We start from the raw sequence: 12568 nt of genomic DNA on the forward strand, positions 1-12568 counted from the left end.
CATGGGTTTAGTTGCTCCGCTGCATGTGGGATCTTCCCGGACCAGGGCTCGAACCCGTGTCCCCTGCATTGGCAGGCGGATTCTTAACCACTGCACCACCAGGGAAGACCTAAGGATTTTTTTTCTATCCAACTATGAGCTTCTGTCTCTGCTACTACTGTTGGAAGGTATGTAGTTTTAAAGCAAAGAATATATCTTTAAAAGCAAAGGCAGGATAATCCTTGTCCCCATCCTCCCTGTCTTAAATAAACACATTTATTATTATTATTTTTTGGCATCACGTAAAACTTTTATGAGTGAGTAAAGTTTGACAGATGACTTGGTTGTGTCTGTACATTATTTCAAAGATATTACCTATCATATGACTTAGAGAACTAAAGAATTTGTCATTTCCTTTGATGGGGAGATGATACTTGATCCCCCATTGCCTGGCCATTGTGCATGACTCTGATTATTATAGAACTGCAGTGGTGCTTACAGAGATGAATAAAGGAGGCTCTTGGTTTCCAATTTTATTTTTTGTTTCTTTGTGCCCGTAAAAATAATTTTTTATACTTTTCTATTTTCTCAGGAAAAAAAACATACTTGTGAGGCAGTATCTGACTTATGTGTAACTATACAGTTCTGCATTTGGTTTTGAGAATTATCAGAATATGGAAAAGTGATATTTTTATCTATCTAAAAAGATCAGAGGCTAAGTTTTTAATATTTATACAATTTAAAGTCATATTATTTCTGTTTAATATTTGAAGTCTTAACCGTGAAATGGGTGATTTATGGAACACCTAATATCCACAGTGGGTCTTAGACATCATTGTATTCTCTGTAGTCATACACATAATAGTTTCTAAAAACTGTTAGTTTGATTTAAATTTGAGAGTTAATAGCAGATGATAGGAAAAAATGTTCTTGTTGGGAGCATAAAGCTAAATCTTTTGAGAAGTGTGTTTAGTATTTATTCTCAACTTAGTCTACTTTAAAATGTTTAAGAGGGACCTTGGGGGACTTCCAGGTTTAAAATAGCCAAGTAACAGTATTTCTAGCCTTTTATCACTTGGAAATCCTCTCTAATAATTAGGAGAATAAGGAACAGAAAGCACCATTTTGATGAAACTAGGGAACTTCTGAAATCCCTCATCCCCAGTCACAGCAAATGAAGTTGGAAGAGTGATAACTTACCTCATGGAGCCGATACCCGAGTGCTCATGGATAGTGCACCATTGGGAAGCAAGCAAGTTTGCTCTGCACCCTAGAAAAGCACAGGAATTACAAGTATCAGGTACCTCAAAAGAGAGGGATGGGGAAGGGCACTGAACCAGATGTGCTTGAGACTCCAGAAAATTGAGCACAGAAGAGGGCAGAGGTGAGATACGAGACTGAGAACAGGGGTTAAGTGAAAAGTCTACAGACTGATAGCTGCCCAACTACCCAGCAGCCAGAAGCCTGGAATTTGGGAAATGCTTAAGAGATACTGAAGGGTCCTAGGGAAAATGCAGATACTGACTTGTGGATTCCCTAATCAAAAAGCTGGTTTGCCCATCGATTACCCTATAGTGGGGGTCACAGTATAGTCATCCCACCCATGTACACTAATTGCCATGTTTTTGCCTCCAAGATGAGAGAGACCAAAACAATCAAAAGGAACTTAGAGGAAACAGAATAAAAGAGTAGAAGAAAGTATAAATATGTAAACAAAGTCTAATTAATGTCCTCAGAGATACGAGAAGGTAATGGATTTATAATAAGAATAAACTGCTGCTTTAAAAAGAGAAAGAGCAATCAGAATACAGAAGAGCTCTTCAAAATTAAAAAATTGGCAGCCTAAGTTTAAAAAGTCAGTAGAACATTTGGAAGGTAAAAGTTGAAGAAATTTCCAGGAAAGTAAACAAGAAGAAAAGTAAGATTAATAGAGAAACTCTTATGTCTGAACTCTGATTAAAGGAGATTCTAGAGAAGAATGTGAAGAAATTATCAAAGAATTAATACATAAGAAAATTGCCAGAATTGAAGATCATGGATTTTCAGGCCCCTCAGTGCCTAGCACCAATGGATGGAAAAGCACCCAGCCCAAGCTGTGTCCTAAAGGTTAAGTAACGATCCTAAAAGCCCCAGTGACCAAAAAGTTCATTTGCAAGTTGTCTGAAATCAGAATGGTGAAACATTCTTTTTAAACAATACTGGTGCAATGGAGAGTTGTTTTTAATTTTTTTTTAAATGATCTGTTTAGAATTCCATACCTAGTGTCGACTTAAAAAAAAAAAGCACAACCTACAATTTGAAAATTATGTTTTATTCGGTGGACATACTGAGGACTTAAGCCCAGGAGACAGCCTCTCAAATAGCACTGAGGGAGGTCAGGGAGGAGCCGGGTTACATAGGAGTTTTCACAACAAAACCAAGTAATCAAAAGATTGCTGTTAATTAAAGAAAACCAGACTTCTCGAGTTAATGAATTTAGCGCTTTTCCATGTATGGGAAGATGCAAGAGACTGCGTTTATTGAAGTCATTCCTTTGATATGCACCCTAAAAGGCCAGTATCCTGTTTTTCTCCATCCTGAACACCCTCAGGGTGTACACTTGGGGGTGGCTATGGCTTGATGGCCTCAACATGCGTTGTTTACTGATGTGGCAGGCGACATTCTTCGTCCACACTAGTTAAAACTATTATGTGTGAAGTTAGACTATAGACTTTATTTTTAAAGATATAAAAATGTAAAAAAAATTTGCTTCAAACTGTCACACGAAGAGATGTGATAACCAAATTTAATATGATATTCTGGATGGCATCCTACAACAGAAGGACACTCAGTAACAAGACAGTCTGAAAAAATATGAACTTTAGTTAATAATAATGTATCATAATTGGTTCATTAATTGTGACAAATTTACCATACTAATGTAAGATGTTAGTAATAGGACGGGCCCATGCGCTCCGCGGCACGCGGGATCCTCCCGGACCGGGGCACGAACCCGTGTCCCCTGCATCAGCAGGCGGACTCGCAACCAGCGCGCCACCAGGGAAGCCCAAAAGATTGCTGTTAATTAAAGAAAACCAGACTTCTCGAGTTAATGAATTTAGCGCTTTTCCATGTATTATGTCTGAACTCTGATTAAAGGAGATTCTAGAGAAGAATGTGAAGAAATTATCAAAGAATTAATACATAAGAAAATTGCCAGAATTGAAGATCATGGATTTTCAGGCCCCTCAGTGCCTAGCACCAATGGATGGAAAAGCACCCAGCCCAAGCTCTGTTACCATGACAGAGTCCTAAAGGTTAAGTAACGATCCTAAAAGCCCCAGTGACCAAAAAGTTCATTTGCAAGTTGTCTGAAATCAGAATGGTGAAACATTCTTTTTAAACAATACTGGTGCAATGGAGAGTTGTTTTTAATTTTTTTTTAAATGATCTGTTTAGAATTCCATACCTAGTGTCGACTTAAAAAAAAAAAGCACAACCTACAATTTGAAAATTATGTTTTATTCGGTGGACATACTGAGGACTTAAGCCCAGGAGACAGCCTCTCAAATAGCACTGAGGGAGGTCAGGGAGGAGCCGGGTTACATAGGAGTTTTCACAACAAAACCAAGTAATCAAAAGATTGCTGTTAATTAAAGAAAACCAGACTTCTCGAGTTAATGAATTTAGCGCTTTTCCATGTATGGGAAGATGCAAGAGACTGCGTTTATTGAAGTCATTCCTTTGATATGCACCCTAAAAGGCCAGTATCCTGTTTTTCTCCATCCTGAACACCCTCAGGGTGTACACTTGGGGGTGGCTATGGCTTGATGGCCTCAACATGCGTTGTTTACTGATGTGGCAGGCGACATTCTTCGTCCACACTAGTTAAAACTATTATGTGTGAAGTTAGACTATAGACTTTATTTTTAAAGATATAAAAATGTAAAAAAAATTTGCTTCAAACTGTCACACGAAGAGATGTGATAACCAAATTTAATATGATATTCTGGATGGCATCCTACAACAGAAGGACACTCAGTAACAAGACAGTCTGAAAAAATATGAACTTTAGTTAATAATAATGTATCATAATTGGTTCATTAATTGTGACAAATTTACCATACTAATGTAAGATGTTAGTAATAGGATAAACTGGCTTGGAGTATAGGGAATACTCTGTATTATCTTCACTTTTTTTTTTTTTTTTTGGTAAGTCTAAAACTTATTTTAAAATCTAAAATTTACTTTTCAAAATATTTACAAAATATATCTTCATGCATCCTTTCTTGGGAAGCTAGATGTGCTGCATAATGAGGGAATAGAACAAGATCTAGAAAACAAGAGCTTCAACCCAGAAGAGACAGTCTAAGGGAATTCCCAAGATTATGTTCTAGAACAATAGCTGTGCCACAGAGTATTCCAGGTTGGAGTAGGATGAAAGCTGGAGTGCTCTGTGAAGGCAATCTTTAAGGGGGAAAAAAAAACAGTAATGGAACAAATTTATGGGGTTGATCATGTGGAAAATTATATTGAGAGGCTGTTAGAGACTGGGGGAAAATTTAAAAAGAAAACTACGTAAATGCAATAAAACAATTTTAACTCCAGGAGAACAAAAACGTTGATTAGGAAAGAGAATGTAATTCTTCTATACTCTTTGGTTCACTAGTGGATAATATATTTTTCTAGCCACAGTAATTGTTGTATAATAAAGAATTTGACTGACCTTTGTTCCTGGGAGGGAGCATCTAGATCCTTGGAATTTCCTAAGTGATAGGAGTGTCTTTGTTATTTATGGTGGGCTCTGATAGTTTATACTAATGAAATCACTCAAGGTGGGACTGTACAGAGCTTCAGGATGGGGGCTGGTCCTGCCAGAAACACCAACCATGTGATTAGAAGATTGGAGCTTTGAGCCCTGTGATACCAACTCAACCTTCCAACCTCTGGGGAGGGAAGGCGGGTGTTGGAGATTGCGTTCAGTCCTGTGACCAATGATTCAGTCAGCCACACCTGTGTAATGAAACCCAGTGAAAACTCTGGACCCTGAAACTTGATGTAGATTCTTCCTAGTGGGTGAACACATTGATGTGCTGGGTGAGGGTTGGGGGGCGGGGAATGACCTGCCCTGATTCAGAGAGGGCATGGAAGCTCTGCATTTGGGACTGCCCTTGACCTTGCCCTAAGTGGCTTACTCATTTGGTTGGTCCTGATTTGTATCCTTTATTATAAAGCCATAATCATGAACTGTAAGTTATCCTGAGGTCTGTGAGTCATTCTAGTGAATTATTGAACCTGAGGAGTTATGGGAACCGGGAACTTTGTAGCCAAGTAATCACAAGTGTTGGTGGCCTAGGGACCCCTGAACTTGTGGCTGGTGCCTGCATTGTGGGCAGTTTTGCTGGGGACTATGTCTTTCACCTGTGGGATCTGTACTAACTCTGGGTGGTTAATATCAGAATTGAGTTGCAGTATTACAATAAGGAAAACACAAGCGACAGAATCTTGTGATATAACTTCATTGGAAGGATGGGGAAAATATAAAGGGAGTGAAAGTTCTCATCAACCCTAATGAGTCAAGTAATATATTGATGAATCAGGAAATTACAGTGTAACATAGGATTTAGAACATGTAAAGATAAGGAAAAACGATTAAAAGCAATGAAAATGGTTGCTTCTGGGGATGGGATAGGAAGGTGCAGAAGGATAGGGGTAAAGTCCTGCTGGTTTTGGCCTAAAAATTTGTAGCTATTATCTTTTTTGGACTAAGTTATGTATTAGACATAAATAAAATCACTTTAAAAAGGAGGTTGACTGTAGGCTGTCAGTAGTTCATCAGGAAATAAACTTGGACAGTGAGATGTGTGTATGTGGGGGATGCTTTCAGGAAGAGCACCTGTGAGGAAGCAGAGGAAGCTGAGTAGGGCAGAGGGAGAAGTCCAGCTGTGATGCAGGAGTCAAACGCTCCCATGGGAAGGTCTGAACCTGGGATGGCGCTTCAGAGATGCTTAAGTGAAGTAAGGGAGCTGGATCTTTGTGTGGACCAGTCATTAGACATGTACTGCCCAGGGGAGGAACTGTAACCTCGGGCAAGGCAGCTCCCTTTGGCTGATGGCAGTTCCTGGGAGATGCTCACTTGTGAGCTGACAGCAGATAACACTCCTGGCAAGAGGATTGCCTGAAGACCTCTGTGCTGGAAGGGAGGATGTGGTTGGTGCTCTAACAGTACCCCTTACAAACTCCAAAAACTGGAGAATCTGGAAAAGGAAGGTTTGATATCCCTTAGGCAAATTTTATAATCTCTAGTCCTGGCATATTCTGACCTATCCAGGATTATTATTTTTTTTAAATTTATTTTATTTTTAGTTATTTTTGGCTGTTTTGGGTCTTTGTTGCTGCACGCGGGCTTTCTCTAGTTGGCGGCGAGCGGGGGCTACTCTTCATTGTGGTGCGTGAGCTTCTCATTGCGGTGGCTTCTCTTGTTGCGGAGCGTGGCCTCTAGGCGTGCGGGCTGCAGTAGTTGTGGCACGCGGGCTCTAGAGCTCAGGCTCAGTAGTTGTGGTGCAAGGGCTTAGTTGCTCCGTGGCATGTGGGATCTTCCCGGAGCAGGGCTCGAACCCATGTCCCCTGCATTGGCAGGCGGATTCTTAACCACTGCACCCCCAGGGAAGTCCTCCAGGACTTTTTATTTTGTTTTTATTTTTGGCTGTTTTGGGTCTTTGTTGCTGCACGCGGGCTTTCTCTAGTTGGCGGCGAGCGGGGGCTACTCTTCATTGTGGTGCGTGAGCTTCTCATTGCGGTGGCTTCTCTTGTTGCGGAGCGTGGCCTCTAGGCGTGCGGGCTGCAGTAGTTGTGGCACGCGGGCTCTAGAGCTCAGGCTCAGTAGTTGTGGTGCAAGGGCTTAGTTGCTCCGTGGCATGTGGGATCTTCCCGGAGCAGGGCTCGAACCCATGTCCCCTGCATTGGCAGGCGGATTCTTAACCACTGCACCCCCAGGGAAGTCCTCCAGGACTTTTTATTTTGTTTTTATTTTTGTGGTACGCAGGCCTCTCACTGTTGTGGCCTCTCCCATTGCGGAGCACAGGCTCCGGACGCGCAGGCTCAGCGGCCATGGCTCACGGGCCCAGCTGCTCCGCGGCATGTGGGATCTTCCCAGACCGGGGCACGAACCCGTGTCCCCTGCATTGGCAGGCGGACTCTCAACCACTGCGCCACCAGGGAAGCCCTCCAGGACTATTTTTAAAGTGTGGTATGCTGCTTTAGCTCAGCCTGGGGTTGGCAATTTTAAATACACACACACACACACACACACACACACACACACACACACCAGAGTCATCTGTGTTCTTCTGAAATATGTATATTACATCCAGAAATTCTAGATGCATTATTTGGAGTGACTTTATTGTAGTTTAATTATTGAGCATTTATTGAGGGATTTTTAAAGCACACAATCTGCGAAAATCTGATGTTGCCATTGATTCAATGCTGTAATCACATATAGGATTTGCTTGCTCCACAGTTGTAGAGAATAAACAGAATAATCTACGTACCAAAGGCTCTGTGAATGGACAGATTGAGTGGCAGACAGATTAGGAGAATATAAGGTACTGTACTTGTAAAGTGAAGAACTTTGAGAAACCAGGTTCTCAGGGAAATCGTCCAAGTCTTGTGTGTTTTGTAGTTTGTAAGACCAAGTAAATGTGAGCATCATTCATGCATTCAGCAAATGTCTACTGAGCACCTACCTTGTGCACATCACATAGCAAGGAGCCTGGAATCTGGTAGAAGAATTAAGAGGTGTACACATAAGAAAATGCAATTCAAAGTCGAGAGTGCTAAGTGCTGTAAGAGAAGTGTATGTAAAGGGCTAAGGGAGCTTAGGGGAGAGAGAGGTTTCTTTTGTTTGAAGTTATCTGAACAGTGGAATTAGTTGGTGGAGTTTGAACAAGGCTTTGAAGGAAGAGGCGAGGAGGTGAGGTTCTGGGGATCTTGGGGAGAGCAGAAAAGTTTATCACAGAAGGAAAAGGAGAGAATTGGAAACAGTTAGAAAATGTTTATACTTCATGTGTGACACATTAGTGCATCAGTAACAGGAATACAGTGTAAAACTTGGGTCCCCATACTTCCAAAATACTCAGGAGATGAAAAGTTACAGAAGTATGCAACTGAATTGATCATGAGGTTGGAGGAACTCTCATATGATACTTAATTTCATATAGATGGGTTCTGCTATGAATGTTTAAATCCATGAGTTAGTAATGTTTCTTGTAAACAAAACCACAGTCATAAACATACATGAGTTACCTTTGGGAGATGCCAGAGAACCAATTTACTTTGAAAACTGGTAAAGGAGAAAAAATATCAAACATTTATCTTGTATTCCTGTGCAAACTCTGTATCATTTGTAATCAAATAACTGATGAAGAGTCATTTCTCTATGGAACTATTCCAGCTACTAAATGAAGACGGGATGATAGAATTCAGATATCACCATTTTGCAATCTCTAATGAAATAATGTGTCTCAGCGGTGATCATCAATGGCTGTTAATATAACAAAAAGTAAGGTTAGCAAACATGTGCCTCCTGATGGAAATATGCAATATCACTTATGAAGTATTCTGACCCAAAAAATCAAACCTGAATTTGATCATCTACAGCTAACTTTTAGGGGATGGAAGAACATGTTAAATGACATCAGGAGGATGCAATCAGCTAATGACAGGCTGGTTAAGTATAAATATATGACCTAATGTCTTCAACAAGTGACAGGGGGTGGGGCAAGCAGGGAGGGAGAGGAAGAAAAAGAGGAGGAGATAGAGGGGGGAGACAGAGAGATGGAGACAGATAGATAAGTAGATCTAGATAGATATGATTTCACAACTTATTCTATTATTTCATAATCTATTATGATTATGAAAGATATGGCTAGGAAGAATTTAGATATGTTTGCCATATTTCTGCATAGTAAAAGTAGGGATCATCATGTAATTTCAAAGAAGTGGTTTTAGGACAAATACAAGAAAATCCTACTTTACACCATAACTTGTTTTCCATAACTTATTAATGGTTTGTGAAAACTCATAGAGAAGTTTTGGGGGCATCCCTAACCTTTTGGAATGCTGTTCAAAACCGTGCTATGAATTTGTAACAAACATGATTCCGGTATTTTAGAGGTAAGATACCATGGTGTAGCCTGACCCATTATCATTTTCAAATGTTTATGCTATATAAGGTTTTAGAGCTTTTTAGAGAAATATGCTCTCCCATAGAAGAAATAGATATTATTCAATTTCTACTACCTATAATTAAAAAAATAGTTTATTAAGGTATAACAGATACAGTGTGTACTTAATTGTACAGCTACATGAATTTTTACATACACAACAAAATATAGAGTATTTCCTACATCCTGAAGGTTCCCTTAATGCCTCTTCCCTGTCATCTACCCCGTTACTCGGGGTAGAGCCAATACTATCACTTCTATCTTTATAGATTAGTTTGCCCTTTTTGAAATGGCATACATGGAATCATAACAGCTTGTACACTTTTATCTTAGGCTTTTTTCACTCAACATAATGTCTAGGAGATGTGTTCTTGTTTTGAGTGTATTGGTAGTTCTTTTTTTAAAATTGCTATTTAGTATTGTGTGAATATATTTTTTAAGCTCTTTTTTATTTTATTTATTTTATTTTATTTTATTTTATTTTTGCGGTACGCGGGCCTCTCACTGTTGTGGCCTCTCCCGTTGCGGAGCACAGGCTCCGGACGCGCAGGCGCAGAGGCCATGGCTCACAGGCCCAGCCAATCCGCGGCACGTGGGATCCTCCCAGACCGGGGCACGAACCCGCGTCCCCTGCATCGGCAGGCAGATTCTCAACCACTGCGCCAACAGGGAAGCCCTAAGCTCTTTTTTAATTAATTTATTTTATTTTATTTATTTTTGGCTGTGTTGGGTCTTTGTTGCTGTGCGTGGGCTTTCTCTAGTTGCGGTGAGGGGGGGCTACTCTTCTTTGCAGTGCGCGGGCTTCTCATTGCATACTGTGTTAATATATCTTAATTTACTTGCTCATTCTCTTGTAGTTTATTATTAGGGCATGTTTACCAACTATACGTAAATAAAGCTACCATGGACATTGTTTTGGTAGACATGATGCCTATTACCTCTTGGAAATTGTTAAGTCATAGATAGGCACACATTTATTTCTGGACATAATGTAAAATCGTTTTTCCAAAATGACTGTCAATTTACAGTGCCACTAGCAGTGTTTGAGAGTTCTAGTTGCTCCATATCCTTGTCAACACTTGGTGTTGCAGTCTTTGAAATTTTAGCCATTGTCATGGGTATTCATTCCTAAATTTGAGCCACTGGTAGTTGCTCCATCTTTTACATCAAGTACAATTGACCCTTGAACAGCATGGGGGGGTTAGGGGCACAGACCCTCCATACAGTTGGAAATTCAAGTATAACTTTACATTTGGCTCTCAGTATCTGGATCTTGCATCCGAGGTTTTGCATCTGCGGATTCAACCAACCTTGGATCGTGTAGTACTGTAGTATGTATTTATTGGAAACAATATCCGCTTATAGGTGGACCCTTGCAGTTCAAACCCATGTTGTTCAAGGGTCAACTGTATTACACAGGTCTTCTTGTGTCTAATTGGTGGGTCCTAATTGTGATCAGTTCTACATTGTAATTCTTAAACTAAACTGTTATTTTTTTCTTTTCTCAGTTGTCACAGGTAGTACTGATGGAATTGGAAAATCATATGCAGAAGAGGTAGGTAATTTTCAAGACTTTTCTTTTTGGTATAAGAATATAAGAACAGATATAGAATGATCTCTTATAGTAGTTTTGATTTTTGGAGTTAAAAGCACAATTATGGTGTTACACCATATAATAGATGTACTTTGTTTTGATCTTGTTAGAAATGCTATGTTTGTTTAAACACAACTTTAAAACAAATTTTTGTGCAAAATGTGTGTCAAACTTTTTATCCTGGAAAGTTGGAGTTGTGAAAATTTCAGTGTAATTTTATTTTATATTGTGTAACTACAGACAGTTCTCAGTTTTGTTTTTTGTTGGTTTTTTTTTTGCGGTACGTGGGCCTCTCACTGTTGTGACCTTTCCCGTTGCGGAGCACAGGCTCTGGACGCGCAGGCTCAGCGGCCATGGCTCACGGGCCCAGCCGCTCCGCGGCATGTGGGATCTTCCCGGACCGGGGCACGAACCTGTGTCCCGTGCATCGGCAGGCGGACTCTCAACCACTGCGCCACCAGGGAAGCCCCCAGTTCTCAGTTTTTAAAGTTAATTGTTTTAGATTATTTTCCAAAAGGTAGACAGATTATTAGAGAGTGGTTACATCTCCAAACAAGTCCATGGCGTCATTTTCACAAGAAAGACTGTGATGGACAGATATTGACAGACACAGGCAAAAGATTCAAGTTCTCTGTAATGTAATTGAAGGAAGGGAAACCATGATAGTTTGATGACCACTGTACAAAGCTCTCCTGTGAAGGAGAGCTTCCCTGCCTTCCAGTTCCACAGAGGCACCAGTAGCCTCTGATATTGCCCAATTGTGATGAAGGTCCTGACAGATCCATTGAATCTCTCATTTGTCCTTTAAAAAGGGTTTAAAAAAAAATCCTTTGTTTTCCCAGCTTTTTATTTTGAGTATAAAAACTACAGAAAAGTTTCAAGAAGAGTATACAATGAACACCCATACACCTTTCACAAGGATTTGTCAGCTGTTAACATTTTGCTACATTTAACTTATCATTATGATTGTAATTTGGCTGGACTATCTGGGAGTTACAGACATTGTAACAGTTCACTCCTAAATACTTCAGCTTGAAGCTTCTGAGAGCTAGAATATTCACTGTTGTAACCACAGTACAGTGGTCACACATAGGAAGTTTAACTTGACACAATATTATTATACAATATACAGTCCATATACAAGTTTCCCAATTGTCCCATTAATGTGTTTCATAGAGCTTCTTTTTTTGTTCCAAAATCCATTTAAGGATTATGCATTGCTTCTTAATGTCATATCTCTTGACTAGGAGAGTTCCCGAGCCCCTCCTTTTTTTCTCTTTTTTCTTTTATAACAGTGGCATTTTTTTAAAAACCTAGGCCATTTGTTTTGTAGATTTCTCAATTTGGATTTGTCTGATTGTTTCCTCATGATTAGATTCAAGTTAAACATTTTTTAGCAGGAATGCTACACAGGTGATACTATATTCTTTTGAGTTTATCTTATCAGGAGCCACAAGAAGTCCATTTGTTCCTTTATTGATTATGTTAAAATAAATCATTTATTAAGACGTTGTCTGCCATAATTTTCCATTATAAAAATACCTTTTCCCCTTTGTAATTAATTTAGAATCTGTGGGATGATGCTTTGAGACTGTATGAATATTTCATTTCCCAACAGTCTTCCACCCAACACGTGTTGCTGTTTTTTGCCTAAATTAGTTGTTACTAGGGTGGTTTAAAAACGGTGATTTTCTGAACTTTTGAATTTTATTTAATTTAATTTTTTATACAGCAGGTTCTTATTAGTCATCAGTTTTATCCACATCAGTGTATACATGTCAATCCCAAT

The 12568-nt window shown here is 39.6% G+C and overlaps 1 protein-coding gene across 2 annotated transcripts in view; it reads left to right on the forward strand.

Annotated features, from left to right (window-relative positions):
* HSD17B12 (hydroxysteroid 17-beta dehydrogenase 12) overlaps positions 1-12568 on the forward strand; it is a 174045-nt gene that overhangs the window by 47474 nt on the left and 114003 nt on the right. For both annotated transcript variants that reach the window (XM_028500815.2, XM_007126406.4), the window contains exon 2: positions 10694-10740. In XM_028500815.2, the coding sequence (XP_028356616.1) occupies positions 10694-10740 (47 nt within the window). The remainder of the gene's footprint in view (positions 1-10693; positions 10741-12568) is intronic.

Source organism: Physeter macrocephalus, chromosome 16 (assembly GCF_002837175.3).
Source record: "Physeter macrocephalus isolate SW-GA chromosome 16, ASM283717v5, whole genome shotgun sequence".
Taxonomy (NCBI): domain Eukaryota; kingdom Metazoa; phylum Chordata; class Mammalia; order Artiodactyla; family Physeteridae; genus Physeter; species Physeter macrocephalus.